Source organism: Megascapheus bottae, chromosome 11 (genome assembly GCF_031878675.1).
Source record: "Megascapheus bottae isolate mThoBot1 chromosome 11, mThoBot2.hap1, whole genome shotgun sequence".
NCBI lineage: Eukaryota > Metazoa > Chordata > Mammalia > Rodentia > Geomyidae > Megascapheus > Megascapheus bottae.
Genome location: NC_143519.1, coordinates 25,167,332 through 25,194,772, shown reverse-complemented (window position 1 = coordinate 25,194,772; position 27,441 = coordinate 25,167,332). Strand labels below are relative to the sequence as shown.

The 27,441-nt window shown below is 38.2% G+C and overlaps 1 protein-coding gene across 5 annotated transcripts in view; it reads right to left on the bottom strand.

Moving 5' to 3' along the window:
* Positions 1 to 8,569: 8,569 nt before the first annotated feature.
* Positions 8,570 to 27,441, bottom strand: part of Klf12 (KLF transcription factor 12) — a 355,357-nt gene continuing 336,485 nt past the window's right edge. For all 5 annotated transcript variants that reach the window (XM_090342036.1, XM_090342038.1, XM_090342035.1 and 2 more), the window contains one exon: positions 8,570 to 10,448. In XM_090342036.1, coding sequence (XP_090198162.1) covers positions 10,267 to 10,448 — 182 coding nt within the window. In that variant the 3' untranslated portion in view covers positions 8,570 to 10,266. The remainder of the gene's footprint in view (positions 10,449 to 27,441) is intronic.

Sequence of the window (27,441 nt, the reverse complement as noted above, 5' to 3'; positions counted from 1 at the left end):
TATGAATTGATTGGATGATCACCATTTTGTACAACTATTTAAAGATAATGAAAATGTAATTAAAACAAAGTAGAGACCTAAGGATGTTAGCCTTGGTGGGTGTTAACATGGGTTGTTGTACATTTACATAATACAAAAAAGAGCTGGGTGGTGGCTCACAACTGTAATCGTAAATACTCAGGGGGCTGAGATCTGAGGACCATGGTTCAGAGCCAGCCAGGCATAAAAGGACATGAGACTCTAATCTCCAATTAACCTCTAGAAAACGGGAAGTGGGGCTTGGCTCAAAGGTAGGGTGATAGCCTTGAGCTGTAGAGCTCAGGGACAATGCCCAGGCCCAGAGGTAGGGCGGTAGCCTTGAGCTGAAGAGCTCAGTGACAGCAGCTAGGCCAAGTTCAAGCCCCATGATCCACAAAAAAAAGTAAAGAAATCATAATTGATAACTCAAGTTCTGAAAGATCTTTCACATCACTTGTTATTTCCGGACCATTTTGAAAAGATTAGGTTAGTGGTCTATCTTTAGGGGCTGCTTGTTACAAAATAAAAATCTTCATTTTTGAAGTATTGATTCCATTTACTATGCACAGGGGTCAAACTTTTCATAATGAAGGTTTAAATTGAATGGTCAAACAAGTATGATATCCAGGGTGTCTCCATCAATGTTAGTAATAAGTAAGGAGTTTTGTTCCATACAAAATGCTTTATTTAACCTTCATGCCTTCATTCAGATAATTATACAAATGCATACAATTAAAGGTTTAAACTCTATTTTGTTTCACAGCTCAATTCATAGGAAAGTTGAATACAGAAAAGCAATGCACCAACAGAATATGTCTGAGACACCATTAAAAAAAACTGTAACACTTGTTCATTTAAATCTCTGAGAATAGACTGGAATAATTATCCTGTGAGAGAATCTCATTAGGAGGGTCTCCCTTTACATTATCATAGGGCAAAAAAAAATCACCATTTTACAGTAAAAGGAAAAAAAGCTCTGAGTATATTTACAATACATACACTATACATAAATACAAGAACAACACTTACATAATATTAATAAACTTATAACAGGGGTTGCCTAAACACTACAGAGTATATAAAATGCAGAGGAAACTATTAGGAAATTAGATCTTTAAGTCAGAGAAATAAATTTATTTGCAATTAAACTCTGAACAGAAAACCAAAATGAAGATTGATGAACTCAACACATCTGCTTTGTCAGCATCATTGGGGGACTTAATTATTATTATTACTTTATTTCAATATGGGCACTGTAGCTCTGAGATGAGAAACCTACAAATCTTTTGTAGTTATGTCCCTAAAATGAATTAGATGCAGCCCATCTATTCATTTCCCTATTCAGAGACTTCTGGCTTAGAATGACTGGCAAACTAAGGGATGTTTTTGTATTTTTTCCACAAGAGATATCTGTGATCCAATCATTATGTATAATGAGCTAAGTGTCAAGGAACAGGGATACCTGGTTGATTTTGGCCAAAGATGGTATTATTCTCTTTGTTTCCATGAGGGATTTATTGAAAAGAATATGACATTTGAATTAACACCCCCTCTCCCCCCAACAGCAATGTCTAGACTACTGCTAATTATAACTAAATCCTTTTAAGTGGCAGGTGGGTATGTTAAAGGTGGTCTGTTCTCACTGTTTCACAGCTCAGAAAGTTCTGAGTACATTCTTTGATGGACAGACATGAATTTGCTGGTTTCTCTTTTAAAAAAATGATCATGATACACATAATTGCATTATGATGCAGGATGAAATAATACATAAGACAATGTTTTTCAAGCTGGTTTTATCAAGTAGTTATCTCACTTTCACAAAGTTGGTTTGCATGTGATGCAATGTGTCCCACACAGACATGAACAGAACAGTACAGCTACCATCTACTCAAGGGACAGGGAGTTTTTTTCTAATGAATCTTTCAACACAAGAAATTGTGGACAGACAAGTTGATAGGAAAGAGCCTTGTATGTAGGCGCCAGTGCCCCAGTTCAACAATACCCACCCAATGGAATAAAATCTGAGTGACAAAATATATTTTATGGTATGGTTGTATGTAATCACAAAACTCTGTCATGAGAAAACTAGGGATAGGAGTAGTGTAAAAATATTTTCTATAGTGCTTTATATTGTATCTTTAGAGCATGAAATTAATGGAAAGGAAAAGTATTGGTATGCCCCCAAAATACCTTACTTTTTAAAAATGTGTGGACACTTTTACTTTTGTATTTATACTCAGTCTGTCCTCCTAGTCACTCTCATTTTTCAACAACAAAAATCTCCGTGAAAGTCTTGGTTACCTTGCTTTGGAAAAAGAGAGAACAATTCACACTAGGAATCAGTGGCTCTTGCTTTGTAACAGAAGGGCAAACCCGTCCAATTTCTAGAAATGAAATCCAAAAGAAGTACTGATGTGAATTCTGCCCTCTGTATATCTGGTGGTTTTGTCATTGAGAAATTCTTGGTGCTGAAACCAAATGAACTGAGAGGAGCGGGCCCCAGTCTGCAGTCGTTGGATGCATGGTCACTGGCTTTCGACATGGAGATTTGTTTACATAGGTTTTATCTCTTCCTCTAGTCTAGTGACAGGGAGAGAGATCCTAATTCAGGAGATTCATTTTCCAAAACACAAATGCAATGGGAAATGACATTTACTTAATGTTTTTGAAATCCATTAGTACTTCCATGAATCAGTGCTGTCAGAGATCTTGTCCAACGTGAGCGTGAGGGGTTTCATTTCTGATATTACACAGCTTTTTTGCATAAAACTCAGATACACTGACAGTACTATGAACAACTTATTTTAGAACTATTTATTACATTCCAAAGCAGTGCTGTTAATTGAGAAATCTGAATTGGAGCCATCCACTGACCATCTGAATATTTGTGATCGCCACCCCATTATCATTAAGCAAGAGCAGTCTCTGATATTAATAACTAACTCCACAGAGGTAATGATTTCAAATGTACTTTACACAGACACTAGCAGATCTATGTTGGTGAAAAGGTATTTATTGTATATATGAAGACAGGTATAGAATGGAGAAGAACCAACTTGGGCTAAATTGATATTTAGTGGGGAGAAGTTTTGCTGGTCCTGAAACTCCAGGCCAAACACTTGGAAAGGAAGAGGCAAGTTCAGGGATACATTTAGTTGTCTCTATTGGTTTTTAATGATCCTTCATAAACAAATTTCCATTTCAAATACTCTCCACCATTGTCTAAGTCATGTGTTACATTAAGTGGTGATATTTCACTTGGAAAAATGACTAATTTATACAGGATGCCAATAATACAACTGAGTTAGAGATGTGAAAAAGTGAGTACTGATATAAAATGGACAGTGTTGTATAGTGGGTACTGAGCCAAGAGGTTTGCTATTCCTTCACTGCCATTTACTTTTTGTGTTCACTGGCATCTCAGCTATCCTCTCTGTGCCTCCATTTTCCCATCCATAAAGTAAAGATCTGTTACACAGACTGGTGGTAAGGCCTCCCATAGTGCTTGGGGCATAGTACATATTTAATGGAGATGATTCATTTTCTTTTCTTTTTACTCCACTTTAACCTTTCAGGACATTTTAGTACTTTCATACAACATGCAGAAAGAAAGCCAGTCAAAACTTAATTTCAGTAGACCAAGAAGCACCATATCTTTCTTTTGACATCTGGTTAGTTCCCCTTCATCCAAGGTGCAACTCCTGTCCCTTCTCTATTCTGAAACTTAGAGGAGGAAACTCAGGTGGTTTGCTAGGCCTGTGGTCTGGCTCTGGGTAACTCTGTCCATTGTGGTAGTCTACAATGATTAAAGCCTGAAAGGTTTAATCTCAGTCATACTTTGAAAATTGCTCTTACCAAATGTTTGGCTCTGAAAGAGTATAATTTTGCTGTTAACCACAACAACTTGTTTGGGTGAACTTGTGTTCTGAGATGGCAGAGTTGGAGAATTTCCAGGGTTCATGTCTATTCACACAGCCTCTGTAAATTTCTATCTATGACTCCACTTTTAGCAGTAAAATCATTTTTGGAAATACTTGTGAAATTCTGAAACTGTAAATCAGATAATTTTTTAGGAAACTGCAAAATTGGTTAAAGGACAGCCTAAGCAAGCCTCAGCACCACTTCAGTAGGTATTTTGGGAAGAAGTGTCATTATCATCCCCAAATGGTTCTTAGAAATATATCAGTATCTATATCTATATCTGGAGAAAAGTAATCATGAAATGTATAGATATGCTTGTGCATTTGATATAAGTGAACAAAATAACATGGACAAATATCCCTCAGAGTTTTGATTTAAACTGATATTTTTAACTGAGCAAAGCTTCTTGAGTCATATACACTGTTTTGTAAGGGATAAATCACAACTTTTTATCCAAAATTATAGTTATCATCTGCCCTAATATACACTGAGGATTTACCTCACTGTTCATATTTGCATTCTTATATTCTTCAAGTGAGAAAAATCAAATTAAGAAATGTTAATGAGGAATAAGATTTGATCCTTAAAGTCACAAAAGCTTTTCTCCCCCTCCCCTGTGGATACGTGAACAGATTCAAATTACTATGTGCATACATTTACTCTGGATATGTGTTTTCAAAATATCTGAAGAATTATTGCTGTGAAAAAGTATAGAAACATCTCATTGGTCATGTCTACAGACAGGCACTTTCAGCACTTAATTAATTTCAGAAAATGGGCATTAGCATATTCCCATTGCTGGTACAGATTCATTTACCATGTGGCCAAATCCAAAGCACTTTATCTTGTCAACATGCAGTTATGCCTAAAAGCAATTCTTTTGGAATTCAATAAAGAATAAACACCTGTATTGCTTTCATTCTTCTTCTTTTTTTTTTTTTTTGGTGGGTCATGGGGCTTGAATTCAGCCTGGGCATTGTCCCTGAGCTCTTCAGCTCAAGGCTACCACCCTACCCTTGAGCCAAGCCCCACGTCCCATTTTCTAGAGGTTAATTGGATTAAGAGTCTCAGGTCCTTTTGTGCCCAGGCTAGCTTTGAACCTTGATCCTCAGATCTCAGCCTCCTGAGTAGTTAGGATTACAGGCATGAGCCCGGCTCTTCTTCATTTTTTTTTTTTAATCAAGAATCGTTTTGTGGAGGAGGAAGAAAACAGAGGAGAGAGAATGATGTTACGTGATCTTTAGCACAAATTAATCCCTATTGTCTCTCTTCAGTAGGAAAAGATATCACAAGCTTAAAATCTGTTGTCTGTAGCAACTTAAAATGACTTCAGTAGGTTTTCAACCATTCTTGCTAAATTATGATGAGTGGCCACTCTGTTTTGACAGAAGATAGAGAACATGTTCTGACAAGGTGGGACAGAATTCCCATGGCAACATCACTAATTGTGTGTAAGATATACAAGGCAAATCTGAATATGATTCTTTTTATTGTGATGAAAACTAGAAGCTCTTTTCCCCAACATACTTCATCAAACTATTTACAACCTCTGTAAAATCTGCATGTTTGAAAATATTTTTCCACTATCACGTTACGAATACAGTAAAATATCTTCACTCTATTTTTAAAGATGCAGTATCCTTCTATATCATTTTCTTATGAAAAAAATCTGAATTTCTATTGCAATTTCTCAGTATTTAGCATATTTAAAATACCAATGGACATGAGTCACTACACAGATATTACTCTATAATGTAACTGTGAAAATATAGCATCTTTAATCTTTATGTACATTTCTTAGCTATAAAATGCAGGCAAAGTCATCTAGCATTAGAAGCTGAATCCCTAATAAGGTAAATAACTTAACATTTCTAGAGAGTATGGATCATTACAAATTCTTTCTTTAAAAAAAAAACAAAACTCTGTTGATATTGATTAGCCCAATGGCTGCTGCATATACAGGTGTGTGCACACATGTGCAGGGGTTGGGAATGGATGTCTGTCCAGATAAATGGAAGGCAGTGTGGGGAGAAGTAGAAATGTAATATGGAAGACATGATTTCCTAAACCCCTTTCCTAAACGAAACGAAATCAAATTGAAAAGAAGGTTATAGAAGATGTACTATCAGAAGAAAGTAAATGAAGAGATTTTAGTCGATGATGGTGGTTACTAGAATACATTTATCTGATAAGTTCACAGGTATTAGTGAAGAGTAAAGTCAAAGAGTGAGTTGTGAACTATGAATATTAAGGCTTCTGGGGCCTGTTACGATTTTCCAGTCATCTCACATTCAGTCCCTTCTATGCAGACTGGGGCATGGATGCTGGTATTAACACTGCTTAAATCCTATGAGTCCTCACTGTAGATGCTAAAACAGCTTTAAAACAATGCCACAACTACATCTCTAGCTACTCATAATAACCTAACAAAGGGCTACTGATACACTTGAAAGCCTCACCTCATCAGATGATTCAAGTGCAGCTTTGGTAAGTACAGATAAATAAAGTACAGGAAAAGGAATACTACATCTTTATCCATATACATGTTGTCAAGCTATTGAACTGATTTCAAAGTGCAGGATTATACTGATGTTTAAAACGCAAATGGCAATTGGAACTTAAAACAAGATGCATAAAAATGGACACAATCTTTGTGTAAACGATTCCAAATTTCAACCAGAATAAATATAGCCCTAATGACCTAGAACTGGCATCTATAAACACAACAGCATTTTGTAAGACTTTTTCCCCAATTTATCTTCCTATTTCCCACTTAAAATTTAAAGTAATAAAAAGTGCTCTTTTAATGTGGGTTATGTTACTGATTCTCAACTGCTTTTGAAAACAAATGTCCTCCTACATGTTTTGAAAAAGGCAGTAGTATAATCTTTATGGTAAAGGAATCTCATTCTAAATGCCTTAATAAAACTTAAGACAGTTCAAGTGAGGACCATACCACTGACAACAGGAGGCTGGAGGAGGATGAGAAGGTGTGAATCTTTTCAAACAAGATCAGAAAATAAGGGACTCTATTAAAACCTTCAAATAACATAACTCCCTTTAATCAGTCTCTACAATGCAAAGAGAAAGTCAAGCCTCTGGCAACTACATGTATGTCACAGTTATACGTATGAAAATTCCCAACTGTGTACATATCCTGGCTACAAACTCAATAGCTTCAAGGCTAAACCAAAGAATGCTTCTAGCTAGGAAACAACTGAATCTATCCCTTTTCTGTAGTTTATCATTGCACTGTGCTTTTCAAAAGAAGCTAAAAAGACCCATGAGATGGAATAGAGGCTTTTCTATACCTAAAGATATTCCATTTCATTGTCTCAAGTCACTTTCCTTTTTTTTTTTTTTTTTTTACCTGAGGAAACACTTTTAGAAAACACTCTTGTCAACACAAGCCCCAAGTAAGTTTTGGTTGCTAGGGCTAGATTAGAGACTCATTCACTTCCTTGTGCTTGGATCCCTTCTAACAGTATTGCTATGGCAAGACAGGGATATGGGATCATGCTGACAGTTTCAATCAGTTAACTTAGTACCTCAGTCTGGTTTCCATTTCTGGAGGGTAGAAAGAAAAGCTGGCTTCCCCAAATCTTTCCTGTTAATTGGGGAGAGGGGTGCTACCACATTTAGTTCTGTTAGTTATGTGCTAAACTGAAATTTATTCTCCACATTGAGTGATTTCCCCCACTGGTTCTGAAGCCTGTGTTTTTGAGATGATAGCTATGTGATATATTCATTCATTTCTCTCTCTCTCTCTCCCTCTCTCTCTCTCTCTCTCTCTCTCTCTCTCTCTCTCTCTCTCTCTCTCTCTCTCTCTCTCTCTCTCCTTCCCTCCCCCCACCTCTGTTCTTTGCCACTGACCAGTAACAAATGCTGGCTGGCATGTACAAGGAACCTCCCCCCCCTCCTTTTTTTTCTACTCTGAATTGGTTGCATGCACTAAGTTGCATACAGTACAGATAAAAAGGTTCCAGTTGGTTAAAAAAAAAGCCTACTGGTTAATGGGTAGCAGATCATAACTGAAGGAGCTATTTATCAATTAAACGACAGCCCTTGTTAAAGGAAAATTGATGAGTTTTTCAGACCTGGTAGAAAAAAAATACAGAGCACATATTTTTGTAGCTATAATTTGACCTGAAAGTCATTATACTGTTGGTTGAACATTTAAGTAAAATTTCTTTTACTGTTCTCTGACACATATCATCCTGGTTGTAATGTTCATAGTTCTTGATTCATCAGAATAAGATTATCTGAATTAGACAATGATCCTAAAAAGGGAAATTCTGTCACCAGAAATTGCTTTTGAATGTTCAAACATTTTATAAATGAGCTAGGAATACTTGTGAGGTTACTTTGTGCAATTCTTCAAATCAAGTATTTGCAATTAAAATATATTGCAAAGGTCAGTGCTGGAGACCTTTTATATCTAGGCTATAAAACACCCTAACAACAATAACAACAACAATGAAAACCTCACCAAGCCCCTGTGCCACATAAAGTTGGAGAGAGAAAGAGAGAGAGAGAGAGAGAGAGAGAGAGAGAGAGAGAGAGAGAGAGAGAGAGAGAGAGAGAGAGAGAGAGAGAGAGTGCGAGCGAGCAGAAAACAAAAAACCCCAGCTCTCTGTAGAGAAAAAAAATATACGATCATATTCCCACAAGAATGTTGGTGGTGTATTGCTTTATTTACTCTAGTCTTTGCTAGTTGTAAAAGGTTCCTGGTTTTTCAGAGGTTTTTGACAGGACTCTACTTTGCTCCCGTCTTGATCTCAGGATGAGAAGGTTCACTATCCCTGCAGATGCCAACTCAGGACCAGAGTCCTGGTACAGTTTAGAAAATGAAATGTGTAAAAAAGATCCTAAGGGAGAATTGCTCTTCTGGGCTCTCCATGAGAGAAAACTAGCACCATGGCAGGCTTTCGGGGAGTGGGGGGGGAGGGCACACTGCCTTACCATTGACCTAAGTTCACAGAGAACTGATCTGTTAGCCAAAAACTTCATTCCTGGCTATGCTTCCCTCACCCTTTCTAGTCACCATATAATTGCAGAAAAGGGGAGTGTCGTCTTTCATTGTGGTGCCCAACCAAGCACAACAACCAACAGAAAGATTACCTCAGAGCTGGAAATGTAACCAAGACAGCTAAAATGTCGGGGTACATTTTTTCTTTCTCTCTCCACAATTCCTTTAGTAAGTATAAAAACTGGTAACGTGAGTCTTCAGTAAAGTTATTGTAGAGAAGTCCTTTTATTCATTATTGCTTTTCTCCTCAAGACGTGCATTATTTCCATCTTTGCTTTGTCTGATGTTTTTCACGTTCACTGACTTGGCCTTGGCAGCCCCACCTCTTACCTTGGTGCCAATGTGTCTAAGAAAGTTCCCCTTGCCCCTTACTTCCTTGTAATCAAACACTAGGGGCAGGAAGAGATGATGCCTGGGTGATAGAACACTGCAGTTTGAAGTGGGGCAGTAGGTCTTTTGTTGTTGTTGTTTGTTTGTTTGTATTTAGACAGGCTCTTCCTATTCAACTACAGAACACCTGTGGGCTAAGCCTTGGCAGGGCAGAGATCAGGACTAGATTTCAATTGAAATTCTGCTGCCCCTCTGCTCAAACAGATGAACGAAATGACCAGAACAGAACAAAACAAAACAAAACGAAGCAAAAAACATTCAAGGACAAACAAATGAAAGATTCAATGTTGGTTCTCTTGAGGACATGGCATGGTGGGATTCTAGGGGCTGCCATCACTACTGCAAAGGGCTGCTGAGTGTGCCTTTACTTTTCAGGTAATGGAAACTCCCCCACAGCTTCTTCTTTCCTATGTTCATGCTGTTTTTGCTGGTAACAGATCACATGTGTGTTCTAGCTTACTTACATAGAAACTAAAAGTTTTGTAGAAAGGGGCTTAAGAGGGGAAGGGACGAAGGAGGAGGGGGAATCACTCAGATTGAAAAGGTCTTGCTCCAGCCATAATGTCTGATAGCTGACCTTTACGATATTGATAACCAAATGTCTGACAGCTCGGAAAATGTTCAAGCTCCAAACATCTGTCAATGGCAGAGGACACAGCTTGGAAAACAACCGCCTGGCTCTTCCCCATGGGTAGCACTGAGCTCCCAGGCCAGCATGAAGAAGACGTCTCTGATGTCGTTGTGATGGGGTTACCTTCAGTCCGAAAGGAGAAGTGTGCCTTCCGGTTCCTGCTCTGCTTTCTGACATCGTGGGATGGTGATGCCCTTGGCGTTAACACTGTGAAGGGGATTCAGCCCTGCTGAATTGGATGCCGCTAAGAGATCCCAAGCTGGATGAGGCGCAGGCTTCACACCAGCATGTGCCTCCGGCGGTGCAAGGCCAGGTGATCTGACCGAGAAAAGCTGCGATCACAGTCTGCACACTTGAATGGCTTCACTCCCGTGTGTTTGCGGTAATGCCTTGTCAGTTCATCCGAGCGGGCAAACTTCCAGGTGCAACCTTCCCAGGTGCACTTGTAGGGCTTCTCTCCTGCAAGACACAAAAGGCACACAGCTTTGGTGCTCCACGGCGTTTCCATAACAACCAAGCCAAGACTTGTGTGCCAGGGGAATTGTTGTTCTCAATGGGTTTTCCATTTGGCACATCTTTTTGTCTGGAAACCTTACCCATCCCATTGGCAAGGTTTGGGGTCAGAGAGGTGAGGGATTCCATCTCGTCTTTCCCGCTCTGCTACCAGGCAAGTGAATGAGCACTTGCATTCTCAGCTATGAAAAGCCCAAGTATCGAATGGAACACACTGATTGCCCCTGGGCATAATCGCCCCTTGTGGACAAAAAGAAAAGAGCAATATTAGAACCTGACCCAGTCTGATCTGGCTCTAAGCCTGGAAGCCTTAAGAATCAGAAAGCGTAATTAGTAATGTTTTGTTTCAGCACTGTCCATCTTCATATGCAACCATATGATGGTTTCAGGTTATTTGGAGACATGGGTTCCATTTACCAGCCAGCAAAAGTATACAAACATCTTTAGGAAAAAGCAAACCCTCTTTGACCCTCAGAAATTATTCCATATAGTATTCATAAACATCCTCCTTTTACTTGGTCATTGAGCAATGGGCGTAGATGCCTTAGCAGTGTGAAACCGAGAGAAGTACAGTTTTTAGGATTTAAGTATTAGTGGGGAGACTGAGGAGTCTCAAAGCTAGATCAAATGTTCAAAGTCTCTGTAAAAAGTAGTATGAAGAAGTAGGTAATTTGACCAGGCTCTTCTGTCAATTTGTAAGGACAGTAAGCTATGCAAGGTCTGTGCTAGGAAAAGATACAGCAGCCATTGTCCTAAGGCTCCCCAGGGATCCAGGATAATAGTTGACCCAAGTACATGCTTTTCCTTGGTTTCCTTCAGAAAGCAAACCCTGTCCCTACACAACCCCACAAAAACTGGTCTCTCCTTCCATGCATTATATTCGGTGTGTGTCTCGACCTCCGAAGACCTTGGTGAAAAGGCAGAGGAGGGAGCGATTTGCTAATCCTTGTGTGTGAGGCTACAAAGTTAAGTATTATTAACATCATTTTACAGATGGGAAGGCAGGAGACTCAGTGCAGTAAAGTAGCATATTGAAGACTACTGAGAAGATGCATGTGGCTCTGAATCCAGAGCCTTTTGTTATTTTACAGAGGAACAATGTTTTAAACCATCTAAACTTCATTGCATCTTCAGAGAGATGGTTTCTCTTTCTTGGGTGATCTCAAATTATTTTCTTTTTTTTTTTTTTTGCCAGTCTTGGGCTTGAGCTCAGGGCCTGAGCACTGTCCTTGGACTTTCTCAAGGCTAGAGCTCTACCACTTGAGCCTCAGCACCACTTCTGGCTTTTTTTTTGTATGTATGTGGTACCGAGGAATCGAACCCAGGTCTTCATGCATGCTAGGCAAGCACTTTAACCACTAGGCCAAACTCCCGGCCTCAAATTATTTTCATGTTCAGAAAATTAAGTAAAAATTCCAAAAATGGTACATATACATTTACTGAAATATGAAGGTTATCATTTTATTTCTATTAAATTGCTATCAGAATACTGCACAAAAGTTTTATCTTGATGTCATTCTCTTCTACCAGTTGTTAGAATTTTGGAGTTTAGGAGTCATTCTCTACAATTTCCACATCTTCAGGGCCTAGAATTGGTTCTAAGCAAGTATCTGGATAGATTACTAGATCTTACACACAGAAAACTACTAAGTCCTATAAATGAGACAGATAATGCCTACATGAGAAAAATAGACTGAACTAGATTTATTAAACTGTTAAATTAATGCTGTCTTTTGAGATTTGTTAGGATCAAATATCACTTTCTGCAGAGAGTGAACTAGTAGTTTTGCCTGTTACAATTTTTGATTCATTATTTATAGCCCACAAAAAGCTAGGTTATTCTAAAAGAACGCCTTTTATGTAAAAGTTTACTGATGGAATAGACTCCAACTGGTTATTTACCCAAACTTTTCCTAGGAGAGAAAAATCAGCATTTCCATGTCTGTTCATTATAGAGTGCGACAAGAAGTTAAACAAAAATTTAGCAAACTTACAAGACTGGTGATCCATTATAGACCATATCAATGAAGATGGTATGCTTTTTAACAGGTTGAATGCTGTTCTTGGAATTTCTACCTTGAGCATGGGTTCTGATAATGATCTTGATACAAATCCAATTCTTCAAAAAATACATTCATTGTTAGAGGTACTGAGCTAGTTGTTTGGGACTAATGTGCAGCTCTAAGCTATGCCCTATGCTGTGATATCAATCAACCAGTGTGGTAAAGTGCCAGAAGTAAAGTATAAAGGATCTTCTTAATGGGAGATAAGCATTTTTCAACTGTACAGGAGTTTTCTGTGTTTTTCTGCTTGCGGGAAGTAGCATATGATACTGGGAAAACTGCTAGACCCTGCTTTCCCACTGCAGAAAGCAGGTGGAAGAGCAGTGTGACTGACAGCAGGAAGGTAAGCAGAGCTAAAAGGAAGTAACATCCCAAGGAGGAAATGAGGGGATGCGGTGCTATCCTGCCCACATAACTTAGGGACATAAAATTCTCTAGTCGACTCCTTGAAGTAGTAAGTCATATATATTTACTTTAATTTGGGGGGATTTCATAGTGATATTTATGTCCTTTCTACTTGAAAATCTAGAGAAAGAACTGGTCAGCTATGATTCCTGTCACATTTTTGATATGTGAAAAAAAAGATCAAAAGAGGGACATTTTGCACATGAGAAAATGCTATGAAACTTAAATTTTAGTGTCTACAAACAGGTTTTTATTAGAACATAGCCACTTGATTTTGTTTTACCTATTGTTTGGCAGAAAGGGCAGAGTAAGGGCAGTTATAACATAAAACATCAAGCATTCTCCTGACCCCAGATAAAAAGGGATGGACACTGGTTTTTGTATGTTTCTTGAATATGTCAGTTTATTAACCTGGGGTACCATTTCATGTTGTTAGTTTTGGATGTATGGGGTATAAGGGAATATTTTGGTTATGGTTTTCAAATCCCCAGATTATTCTCGTTAATTCAAATGTTAAATTTCAAGACATTTTAGAAATAAACACATATGGTATTTTCTTTTTTCCACTTTCCACAATAACTATTTATAAACATGATTCTCTTTACCCTCATGGTGCTAGGAGCCAATTATACATGCATTTTTAACTGTAAAATTAATTCTTAACAGATGAATAAGAACTGGACATATTTTGGGGATACAATGTGGTGTTTTGATAATTTTTGACATTGTCTAATATTTAAATCAAGTTATACTGTATATTATATATAAAACTCATCAAATATTTATCATTTGTGATGAAAACCTACAAAATCCTTTCTTCTACTTTTTGAAATTCATAGTATGTCACCATTATTTATATTCACTTTATCATACTTTGTCTAGAAGTTATATATATATATATATATATATATATATATATATATATATGACCATGATGCTAAGTGAAATGAACAGGATACAGAAACAAGAGGTTTTTCTTTGTTTTGTTTTGTTTTTTGGTCAGTCATGGGGCTTGACCTCTGGGTCTGGGCACTCACTGTTCCTGAGCTCTTCAGCTTAAGACTACCCCTTGAGCCACAGTACCACTTCCCCAAGAGGTTTTTTTTTTTGTGGTTGTTGTTTTAATGTACTGGGTGAAGTTATTTCTTTCCCCCTAGGATTTATCCCTGATTATTACTGTATACAATTCTGGTACCTGGTATGTTGAATATACATTTATCTAAATTAGCAAAGGAAAGGGGAACAAAAAATGGTGAGATGAAGGACAAAGAGTGAACCAGGGTAAAAATGATACAAGACGATATGTTGGAAATGAACTTTATAATTTGATGGGAAGGCAGGGGTTGGGAGGGAGGGAAAGTGGGAAAAAAAAAAACATGGGAGTGGGTAACAATGCTCAAGAAGAAATGTTCTCACTATCTTATATATGTAACTATAACCTCTCTGCACATCACCCTGACAACAAAATTAAATTGAAAAAAAATAAAGTTGCCATTGCTAAATCAAAAGTTGTACATATAGCTTACTTGCATGCGCATGCATGTGCTCACACACACACAGGACAAGGGTAGGGAGGCAGGAAAAGTGACAACTGGCAGCCAGGATTTATCTGAAATCACAGATGTGCAGTGAAGAAAACAGTACAAAAGTGAAGAGCAGTCTGTGCATGTGATCAAGTAGAATAAACAAACATCCAATAACAGAGAAACTGGCCTCAGAAACACAATTTCCTCCTAAATGACAAAGCTCATGAGCCGTTCGGTCTGAAGTGACAAAGCCGGAGCCCCTTTCTCCAGTAACGATGCACTAGGGGAGGAAGAGTAAATGTAATTATCTGAGGGACAAATGACTTTCTTTTGAAGTCATCCTTACAAAAATGGATAATTTCTTTTCCACTATCCCAAAATTAAACATCTTATGCATAGCCCTTATTGCCTTATATTAATTCTTTTAATATTAATGCATTTCTTCTCCATTAAATAATAGGAGAAAATGAACAAAATCTTCAAGTCACCTTTCAAAATTAGAGGCTAAGTTATGAGCATTGGAGAGAACATCCAGTTCCCATGCCAAATGAGATTATACCCACCCAGAACCTAGCATTTCATTAAAAAGATATCAATAAATCATACAACGCTCTCCTTTGAGGAGAGTTGCAGAAATGGATAAAAAACATTTTTAGGACCTATTATATGGTTTTCTTATATAATATTTATGTGAATGCTTTGAAAGAACTTAAAGGCCATAATTTTATAAACATATTAAGATAGTAAGTCTTCAATTTATGCTGAGTACAAAACTAGTTAAATATGAAGTTTATAAAGCATATAGAATATGCATGAATGAGTGTTCTGAAAGGCTTTAACATTAACAAAAAACAAAACTTCTTTCTTTTAAAAACATGCTGGAACACAGAAGGCTAAATATACTTTTTAAAGGTCAGTGGAAGGGAAAGAATGGTAGATGAGTTTTCCATGTCGATGTTCCTATGGAAAGAGTTGGCTTGGATAATGAAAGGAGACGGGACACTTCCCAGAGCCCGGCGGCTACTACACAAAGCTGCTCTGTACCACAACGAATGCCAGTGGCTGTGATGGGGGTTTCCACGAATGCCTTCAGGAATAGAGAAGTTTCCTAGAATTTATCTGAGTTATAATTGTACAAATACATTATCCCAAACTACTTTCTCTACAAATAATTTCAAAATAAAAACAGAACATAGTTATTCTTTGCTTTTCTGTTTTACCTACAAATTCAAACATCAAACTCCTTTGGCAAAATCCTTGAAAATGTGTTCTTCAAAATAACATTGATTTTGGAATTTCAACATCACATAATCAATTCTGATTTCTTATATTAATCCAATGAAATAGTTCTCCTTTTCTTTTCCTTTCTTTCTATAGAAAAAAGGGAATATATAAGTAATATATGTCTAACATATGTAACACACATATATTTATATAATAAACATATGCATGAAATCATATGTATATTACAGATACATATAATTGTATACACATTTACTATATGTTACATATACATACCTTATATATACTAATTATATTATATATACTGTATATAACATGCATAATAAATTTTGAGATTTTTTTGTAAACATGAAGTTGTCCGTATATAAGAAAAATTAAAGATCACAAGTTAAACTCTTGGTGGCTAACTAGGTGATAGACATTGTGCTACTTTCTGGGGTATACTTTTGCAACTTCAAGGTTGTTAGTTCTGCAGTGATTCCCTTATCACAAATTGTAAGACCATCTTCACTTTTTTCTTTTTTTCCATATATTTTTTTATTGTAATTAATAGAAGGGTTACATTATATTTGCCAGACTGAAGGTGCATTACTTCACATACACTGATACCCTTTCTCATGTCTTGGTCCCCATTGCTCTCCCCCCCACCTCCACCCCTCATCTTGTTTTCCCCCCTTCCCTATCTGATTTCAAATAACCAAATACACATATATACAATATATCAGATAACAAGGTGAAATACTATAACAAGTTGAGATAACCAAGGGACAGCAAAAGAGATGAGAGATAACATAGGACATTAAGGACAACAATCACTCATTATATGGCTTTTGTTTCTATATCCTGGAGGTCCTTTCATTTAGCATCATACTATATGGCCTTATGTATCTAGGTTTTGCTCTATTGCTAGGAGAGCCCAAGGTTTCTACTGATTATGACAAATGAGGGAAACCATTGAGCCTATGTTCCTTTGAGTCTGGCTTACTTCACTTACTATGATTTTTTCTAAGTCTTTCCATTTCCTTACAATTCACTTTTTTTTTTAATTAATCGATTTTGGGGCTTGAACTCTGGGCCTGGGGGCTGTTCCCTGAGTTTGTCAGCTCAAGGCTAGTGCTCTACCTCTTAAGCCACAGTGCCTTTTCTGGTGGTTAATTGGAGATAAGAGTCCAACAGGCCTTAGTGCCAGGCCTGGCTCTGAATTGTGATCCTCAGATCTCAGCCTTTTGGGTAGCTAGGATTACAGGCTAGCTACAGAGGCTCCGGCCCTGGCATTATTTTTTTTTTAATCTAACAAAGAAATCTGATCATTTTCACCTTAAAAAGGAGGTGAGGGGACCCACGATAGTTTGCTACTTTTTTTTTTGTCCTAAAACCTCTCAACTCCACTTTTGGAGTTCATGTTAAGTGCAAACTTACATAAATAAGCAGCTTTTCTTTTTTCTCTCTCCTCCCTCTGCCTCTGCCACTCCCCTCCCCCTTTCCCTCTTATCTTCCCTCTACTATTCTCCTTTTTCCCTTCTCCATCTGTTCTCACAAATTTTATTTAAATAGAACAAATGTCCTAGGACACTTAATTAAGTGTCCTGGGAAATTTTTTTTAAAAAACCTCACATCAGAGGTTTTTTTTTTTTTTCTTGAAACAGTCAACACACATTGATTCATTATGAGAAGGTATTCTCTTTTTATTTTGGTTCAAGAAAAGGATTGAGTCACTCAATGCATTTCCATGACATTTACCCAGCAGAAAGCAGAATAAAATCTAAAGAAAACATAAGTATTGAATGGATTCCCCAAAGTGACCAAACAAAAATAACTTTTTCAGGGCACCTCCCATTTCAGCTTGTGAACCGCTGAAAGGTAAATTCATGCTGAGACAAAAGGCAGGTGCCCTTGTGTATGAAAATGACGGGTGAGCCATTCACCTAGGCGGAATGTGCAGTTCAAAAGGCCTGTGCTAAACAAAACACGGTGTTCTCATGAGCTTCTGTTATTTTCTCAAGCAACGAAAAGAACACCTTTAGCAACAGGAAGCATAGGCATTTTCTTAGGTTCAGAAGTGCATTTATGAAATATGTCCCTGTTTAACTTTTATAATGTTACAGGGACCAGACACTGACAAATGATCTTCATTACATTCATGGCTCAACTTATTTGCTGTGACAATCTGTTTCATTTGAGGAATGGAATTTGCATACGAGCAGGGAGGGAAACACACTCTCTCTCTCTCTCTCTCTCTCTCTCTCTCTCTCTCTCTCTCTCTCTCACACACACACACACACACACACACACACACACACACACACACACACACAGAATCAAGATTCCTATCTTGTCTTCTGGTTTCTGTTCAAATAGTTCATGAAAGTTCACAGAAATCTAGATTTGGGAGGAAATGAAGTACTTTCAAGATGAGGAAACAGAAAGCTGAGACCAAGAAAGAGCTGAGATTACTGGAGTCATCCACTAGGCTAACCTGTCTTTTGAGGGTTCAATTCTCTGGAACTTTAAAACAGGCAGAATGAATGGCCAAATAAATATAGTTCCAATCTCCAGCCTGCAACTGGATCAGAGGCTGGAGAGAAAAGCTGCTTAGAACACAGCTTCTTCAACTGTGATTGAATTCCCTACTCCTAAGGCCTGGCTATGAGACACAATGCTACACATACTATGTGCCTAGAGAACGAAAGAGGATGTAGTCTTATAGTTAGGAAGTTCAAGATCTATCTTTGTTTGCAAACAAATATAAGTGATAGGTCAAAAATAGATCCTGCCTGCTATCTGTAAGAAGTGAATTAAGAATTTTGGTTGACTAATGGTCTATCCTGATTCAGAATTTTCAAAACATTCTACAGGTAAAATCATTGAATAAACCCCCAAGACCAATATATAACTTAATGTGTTGGATTCACTTTGTCTTGTCGATTCAACTAAACAAATCATCAGTATGCTAGTCTCTACTCCCTCCAACCCCTCTAAACTTGTCTAGACTAACTGATTGTTAAATTATTTGTAATGCCAAGTAGATCCCTCATTAGTTCTTCAAGCCATCCTATAGTAGATACCTTTATTAAGATATTATTCTGTGAGATATACAATGTTTTCTGTGTTCCTTGTCTTTAAGAGCTTTAGGACATTAACTCTGATATCTCTCTGTTGAATCAGTTGCAATAATGAACTCTATTTCACCCAGTCATCCAGTTAGAATGTCTTACTTAACCACAGCTCCTCTCCACATTTCAAGTCACTGCTTTAATAAACCAGAATATCTGGTTAAAACTGGATAAGCAGACTGAGATCTTGAGTTCCAACTACTAAGACAGACAGGATGGGTACCAACCACCAGTCTCATTCTTCTCACTCTAAAATCAAGTAGAAATGAATCCATTCACAACTCCATCTAGTTCCAAAAACCATACATATTTTCAAACTTTTACTTAGTATTTATCATTTAAATAAGACCTGTCCTGCTCTGCTGTGAGAAGACTGGGGGAGCAGGAACCTAATTTACAGAGTTATTCATCTTTCCCACTGGAGAACTTTCTAGACTCAAGTCTAGAAGAATGAGTATTCCTTATCTGCCCCAGTTGGATTATTCCATTTGCCAGCTCTGAACACAGAACACTTGCTCAGCTAACCGCTCTATTTTATTTCCATAGGGTGGTCTATCTTTTCTTAGTTTCATGGCTTTGTTTTCCTGTATTTATGTTTTAGCCCCTCCTATTTATTTTCTGCCTCACTCATGACGAGGCAGAAATGGCCTAGAAGTTCCCTTCCTCATCACATCCCCAGGCCCCAGCTCAGTGCTTTGTGCTAATAAATACTTGTTGATTAACTGAATGGAAACCACTGAAATTCAAATACTTCCTTTCCTTTTAAAAATAGAACAAAGAGGCAACAAAAAGTAATCTACTTTGGGAGACGCACAGTAAACTGCTCGCATTCTATTCGTTCTATGATTTTTTTCTGGTCTAATGAATTAGAATACATACTTTGGAAAAGGAAAAGAAGCGTGAGAGTTTCATTTAAACTAGTGCTATACATACAGCTTATTTCTGCAAAAAATGAAATCCCTATCTTAAAAAAAACTCTAAGATTCGCAACGTAATTTAGCCTTTCATTTGTTGCTCAGATGAACACAATGTGTGTGTGTGTGTGTGTGTGTGTGTGTGTGTGTGTGTGTGTGTGTGTGTGTGCGTGTGCTGGGATCAAACCTAAGTCTTTTGGCACAAGAGGCAAATGCTTTACCATGGTTTATTTTAGTTTTCCCCCACCCCCAAAGCTGAGGACCAAACTCGTGGCCTTGCACTTGCCAGGCAAGGGCTCTTCTGCTGAGCTAAATCCCCAACCCCAAGTTTATTTTAATCTTTAAGGCAATAAATTTACTTTATAATTCTTTGTATCATTCATTACAAAACATTTTAGTTGAATTAACATGGAGCATTATGAGTGAACATTTTACATATTCTTTAGTGACTAGATATCCTACTAAAACAGTTCCTTGTTATCTGTATTTAGTAATCCCATTAGAACTACAAATGTCCTAGGAATAGCAGTTAAGTTTGCCGGTCCAAGTAAGATAACCAACAATGAATATCGAGTTTCTTCTCCAATGGAATAGGAACAAAGATGCTGTCTGTAACAATATCACCCCTTGCGCTCTGTCTCTTCACGTGGCTTTGATAAGTATGTGGATACAACAGATCCCAAAACAAAGGAAAGTGCATCAAGACATTATTAACAGTTTTAATTTCCCACCATTTATCCAGGATCTATTTGCTAACATGAACAGGGTCCAAACACACAAATTCCTTTAGTAATATACTTATTTAAATATGATAATACTTGGCAGGAGGTTGTTTTCTATGATGGAAGGTGGTGACAATGACCAAGAAGCACTGAACGTGACATGGAATTGTCACTTCTTGGTACTACTATTTAGTAATAACCATTTTAAGAATGTTTCCACAAAGTAAAATAAAAATAAAAGTGAACAAGTATTTTTCAGGTGAACAAGTATTTCAGGTGCCAGTGGCTCATAATGGTAACCCCAGCTACTCAGGAGGCTGAGATCTGAGGATCGTGGTTCAAAGCCAGCCCAGGCACTAAAGTTCGTGAAACTCTTATCTTCAATTAACCACTAGAAAACCAGAAGTGGCACTGTGGTTCCAAGGGGTAGAACACTATCCTTGAGCTGAAGAGCTTTCAGGGACAGTGCTCAGGCCCAGAGTTCAAGCCCCATGACTGGCATAAACCAACCAACCAACCAATCAACCAACCAACCTAAGGGACACCTAAGTCAATAAAGTAAACCTTTTATAATAACAAGAAACCAAAATTGAATCGAATGCTATCTATACAACACAGTTACTTGTACTCAGATCTTTCATTGTACAACTTTGGTCTAATGTGTTCCTAATTAGCAATTCTCTGATAGCGTTAAAGAACTTCCTCCTTCCTCAGCCGTTAAAGAAAAGTGTAATTCTTGTAACAGGTCCACAGCTTGCCGTTATTAACCTAGAGTGAGAATAGGTGGAAGAGTGTCCCGGATTGAGGTGGCACTCAAATATGTTTGCTGGGGAGACTCCATATCACTGTACCCACCTACTTCCTCAGTGCCATTGTGGCAGCATCCACAGGTAAAACAACCCCCGGCCTCTCCTATGGTGCTGTCATGGTGGGTGTTTGCACATGAAGCTGTCTCACACCAGTCTTGTTGTCTTCACCTTCACATTATTCTATTAATATGCAAAGGATTTATGCACGGAGCAAGCACCACTTAATCTTAGTTAATGATGGAATGCTTTCAATTCACATTTTTTCACTGGTTTTCTGACGGTGAATTTGTGCTAGACTGGAGAGAAATCTTAAACATAAACTGCTAAACTCTCTTGCTCTCTCATTACTTCAATATCCCTGAAAGGGAAACATTATATCAGTGCTGCCACGGAGATGTGCATAGCAAGTGACTGTAGCAAAGGGATGAGTGAGGCAGACTATTAGCAAGCTTGTCTGAGACTGGGTGCAATGACAATGGCACAGGGCCCAGATAAACCAGGGTCTTGATGGCAGCTCTACTGCTTTTCCAACATCCAGACATGGGCAGGTGACCTATTCCCACCCCCTTCCAGGTAGTTACGTAGGCAGTGAAAATGAGATAAATACTTTCACAGCTAAGCCAGGGGTGCAGCAGATCCTTCCGCTGTGATTTATCAGTGTCTGTGAATAGCATTCCTTACTCCTAACCACACACGCTAGACATCCCCAAAGCCTCCCTCATCCTTGCACTCATATTCAATGTGTATAAGTTTTAAATTTAGTAGAGTCCCAACTGAAGAGATTATATAATTGCAAGCCAAAAGCTAGGAGCTCCCACCTGTAGCTATTCAGAGACCTGACAGATCAGTTTGAAACCAGCCTGGGTAGAAAAATGTTTCAAGATTCCATCTCTAAAATAACAAGCAAAAAGCTTTGCTGTAGTTGTGGCTCAGGTAGCAGAGCACCAGCCAGAGCCAAGTATGTAGCATAAGACAATGAGTTCAAACCCCAGTACTGGCAAGTAAAAAATTCACAGACACACAGACACACACACACACACACACAGCTTGTTGTGTATATACTAAATTATTAAATTGTTTGGATTTTTAAATTTTGAAGCTTCTGGTCTCAAAAATGTAAAACAACAGCTATACCATACTCTTATAATTTTAATTCAAATAATTATTGAGTCCCTATGTTATGCTAGTAAGTATATCTGAGATATAAAACTATCTAATATAATGGTTTTGTAATGAGGCTTGTTTTTCTATAAAACTTGGTTCAAAGTTACAAAAGAAAACCTGAAATTCATAAAAGCTAGGTAGCTTCTCTATGTGTACCAATTATGAGCCAGAATCAGTTTTTTACTCTTAATTCCTGACTTCAAACTTAGTAATACTTTTGGTTATATTCTCGCATGTCAAGTCAGGCACTGAGGGCTGCTGTCTGTAATCCTATATAACTCACAAGGCTGAGATCTGAGGATGGTGGTTTATAATAACCCTGGCTAGGCAAGCCATGAGACTCCTTTCTCCAACTGGCCAGCAAAAAGCTGGAGGTGGAGCTATGGCTCAAGTGTTAGGGTGCTAGCTTCGAGTGGAAAGGCTAAGAAATCATGCATAGGCCCTGGGCTCTGGCCCTAATACCACGTTGCACACTTGTGCTTGAGTACACACACACACACACACACACACACACAAATGTATTCTTTCATGTGTCAGCAATCACTGTTACAGTCTAAATTCCTCCCAAATTCATGATGAAAAATGAGTCCCATTGTGAGATTTTTTTTCTTTTTGGTGGATCATGGGGCTTGAACTCGGACTAGGCATTGTCCCTGAGCTCTTCAGCTCAAGGCTACCGTCCTATCCCTTGAGCCAAGCCCTATTTCCCGTGGTGATAAGAGTCTCAGGTCCTTTTGTGCCTCAGATCTCAGCCTCTTGAGTAGCTAGGATTATAGGTGTGAGCCACCACTGAGTCCATTGTGAGATTTAAAGAGACAGGATCTTTAAGAACTCTATCCTCATTGCTGGGTTAATCCAACCATAAGACTGATCAACGGTCTAAGAGATGAGTGAGCTATCTCTCAAGTGGGTCTGACACAGAGACCAGTTAGGCTAGGCCTCTCACTTATCTCCCTACCTTCTGTCCCACTCCAGCCATTTCAGGACTTTACTGGCAAGAACACCATCAGACAGAACACTTCAACCTTGTATTGAAACTGTGAAACAAAAATCAACCCCCCTGGTCCCTTTTTATTCTTTTTCAGTTGTGGGGGTTGAACTCAAGGACTGAGTTTTTGTGATCAAGGCTAGTACTCTACCACTTTGAGCCACAGTATTACTTCCGGTTTTCTGGTGGCTAACTGGGCATAAGAATCTCATGAACTTCCATGCCTGTGCTGGCTTGAAACAAGATCTTCAGATTTCAGCCTGAGTAGGGTAGCTAGGATTACAGGCCTGAGTGCCTGGCTAAACCTCTTTTCTTTAAACTTAGCCAGTGTGCAGTAGAACGTTATGAGGTAGGAGGAAGGGACCAGAGCTGGGCTTTATTTGGGATGAGCAGTTAACTTCCTGATAAAGATGTGAAGTATGAGCAGAAGCTCCCTATTAGTTGAAAGAAAGATCCAGAGACGGTGAGTAACTGGGCTCCCGAGGACACTGGAAGCAGCTGTTGTAAAGCCAGGTACTGTCTGCAGGAATTCCCTCCCAGCATCTCACCATCTCATCCAGTAACTAAGATGTCAAACTAGAAGCAAGGAACAAACAAATAGTAGCAAGAACTGATGTGATAAAAGATAACACAATCAATGTATATATAGGGATCTTAGGTGGTACATGTACATTATTTTTCATGTAAAATGAAAGGTAGTTACTATGTAATAAATTGGTTGATTATAGTCCTTGCTATTAATCACAGTCCTGTTCCTCAAGGCAAGAATGATGAATGTATCATTTCCTTCATTTGTAAAGGTAGGGGAAGATTATTTTAGCAACCTACAGAATTAAAATTCTTTTTTTGTTGTTTTGTTGTTGTTATGGGGCTTGTATTCAAGGCCTGGGGTGCTGTCCTTGAGCTACAGCACTATTTCTGTGGGGTTTTTTTGTTTGTTTTTGTTTTTTGGTTTTTTTTTGCCAGTCCTGGGCCTTAAACTCAGGGCCTGACCACTGTTCTTGAGTTTTCTCAAGGCTAGAGCTCTACCACTTGAGCCACAGCACCATTTCAGGCTTTTTTCTATGTATGTGGTACCGAGGAATCAAATCTGGGTCCTTGTGCATGCTAGGCAAGCACTTTAACATTAGGCTAAACTCCTGGCCTACTTCTGGTTTTTGAGTGGTTAATTGAGACTCTTCTGCCCAGACTGGCTTTGAACCTCGATTTTCAGACCTCAGCTTCCTACATAGCTAGGGTTACAGGCATAAACCACAGGTGTAAAGTCACTCACTTTGTGTGTGTGTGTGTGTGTGTGTGTGTGTGTGTGTGTGTGTGTGTGTGTGTGTGCGCGCGCGCGCGCGCGCACGTGCTTGAACTAAGCCTTAAATTCATTGTCTGGGTACTAACTTTGAGCTTTTGTTTTGTTCAAGGTTAGTGCTCCACCACATAAGCCACACTCTGCTTGCAACTATGTTTCTGGTGTGTAACTGGAGATCTAGGATTACAGGCAGGATCTATCGGTATGATTTTTTAAAAATTACAGGTGCACCGTTTTTACAGGAATTAAAATGAACACTAAAGAATATTGGCTATAGATCACAGAAGATTTGCTATTTAGAGTATAATGTATTTCCAGATTCATTTGAAATGGAATATTTTTACATGGTACATTCAGTTTTTTTTTTAATGAAACTGGTTTTAAGCTTAACTTTATCTGTTTTCTTCATCATGAAACTGCCAAAGTCTGTAGAACACTAACAGTCACGTTCCATTTCATATCATGTCACACATACCAGGAGAGCTCTCTTTAGGCTTAACATCTGGTTCTTGTGCCCCATCTAGTGGCTGTAAGAATCACTGGCGCCTGAGTGTTCCTGTGGTGTACTTCAGAAGTTTCTCTAGTGATACAGTTCTTAAAATGAGGGAAATCTAGAGTGGTACTTATGCGTAGCACAGATTGGACTTGACTACATTGCTTTAGATACTCTCTTTATTAGATTGAACACACTATGCTTTGCATCAATCATGGAGAAGAGATGCTGAAATTAGACTGGTGAATTTGAATAAGAAATCACTTGATAATGTTATCATGTGGCTGCTGAGATGTATCTTTTTGGGGGAGAGGAGGAAGGCTGGTCATGGGATTTAAACTCAAGGCTTGGGCACTGTCTTTGAGCTCTTTCACTCAAATCTAGTGCTCTTCCACTTTGTGCCATAGTGCAATTTTGGTTTTTCAGTGGTTTACTGGGGATAAGAGTCTCATGGACTTTCCTGCCCAAGCTGGCTTTGAACTGTGATCCTCAGATTTCAGTTTCTTGTGTAGCTAGAATTATAGGTGTGAGCTACTGGCATCTGGCTATATCTTCATTTTAATGTGGAGTTTGATTTTAAGAAGCTTAGCACTGGGGGAAAAACCAAGACGGGTGGGGGGTGTGGGGGGGAGGGAAACTGGTACCAAGACATGTGAAAGGGTATCAATGTATGTGAATTAATGCACCTTCTATCTGGCAAATATCATGTAACCCTTTTACTAATTACAATAAAAAAAAGTCACTTCAAAAAAAATTTCTGTACCACTTAGAGCAAATACATTAAAAAAAAAAGAAGCTTAGCACTAGTAAGCATTACTATATTTACGACATTTAAAAAATACTTGTCCATATCATCATGGTTTTATCAGGACTATAGCATAACAAAAATATATTCTTTTAAAAGAAAAAAGCCTTAGGATTTCTTTTTCTTCACTGTAAATTTCTTAAAAACTAAAAACTGTTCCCTTTTCACATTTCGAAAAATCTGTTTCAAATACTGTCTTAAGTAAACAGATAACTGACCAGCTACTAAGAAGGACAGAAGGATTTAAGATTTAAAGGAAGAATCAGTGACTTTCTTAAAGAATGGTTCTCATTGCTGCTCACTCCCTCCCATAGCGTGTGTGCCTTTTGTAAGTCATCAGTTATAATCCCAACTCCACTTTAATTATTATCGGTCACACAAAATGACTTGCCCAATATGCCTGAAGCAGAGGTAAGGTTCAGAAGATATTTATTTAAAGCATGTAACCCAACCTGAATTTCTATGCAATGAGCTTTGATTTCATTTTGAACATTAAGTTATGAAATCTTTTGCATAATTTTAAATCAGAAGTCAACATGGCTCTTTTGAACCAGTTTCAGGAAATTAATCTAATTTCTCTTCTTTCTTCCCTCCTTCTCTCCTTTTCTTTCTTCTTTATATGTTCAGGGACTAGGGCTGAAATTTTAAGGCCTCAAACGCATGGCTGGCATCCTACCACTTGAATGAACTTCTATATATCTAATTTATTGCTGGTTAAGTGAAGATAAGAGTATTGTGAATTTGTCTGGGCAGGTCTATCCTCAGATCTCAGCCTCCTGAGAAGATAGAGCTGTATGAGCATCTGGAAACTTGCCTCATTCTTTATTTATATTAAGAAATGGATATTTGAGCCAAGCATGGTGGTGTATGCATGCCTATAATCTCAACACATGGGAAGCTGTGGTTGGAGGATCACAAATTTGAAGCCAACCTGAAGTATAGAGATAAGTTCAAGGTCATCTGCACTTAAAACTGCCAAAAAAAAGTTATTTGATAGTTCAGGAGACTAGGCCAATAGATTAAAGTCATCTCTTGGCGTCTGAGGGGAATTCCATGCCACCTCAGGTATTATATTCTGTACATGGTCAAGACTCAAAACAGCTTTGCATTTGGCTAACAGGAATCTCCCTGAATATGTCAGGTACCCCCCAGATACCTTCTCATATGTAACAGTACATAAATAGCCACTATATCATTACAGAATAATGTCAAGACAAAAAGCTTTCTGTATGTTCAATACAGATGAAAGTTTTTCATTTTTATTATTTTCAATCCAAGATTGGTTGAGTCTACACAGTTGGAAAACCCTCAGATCTAGAGAGCCAATTATTTCTGTCTGCTAAGTGGATGGCTGTAAGATAAACAGATGTGGGTTGGAGGTAGGATAATGGTGTG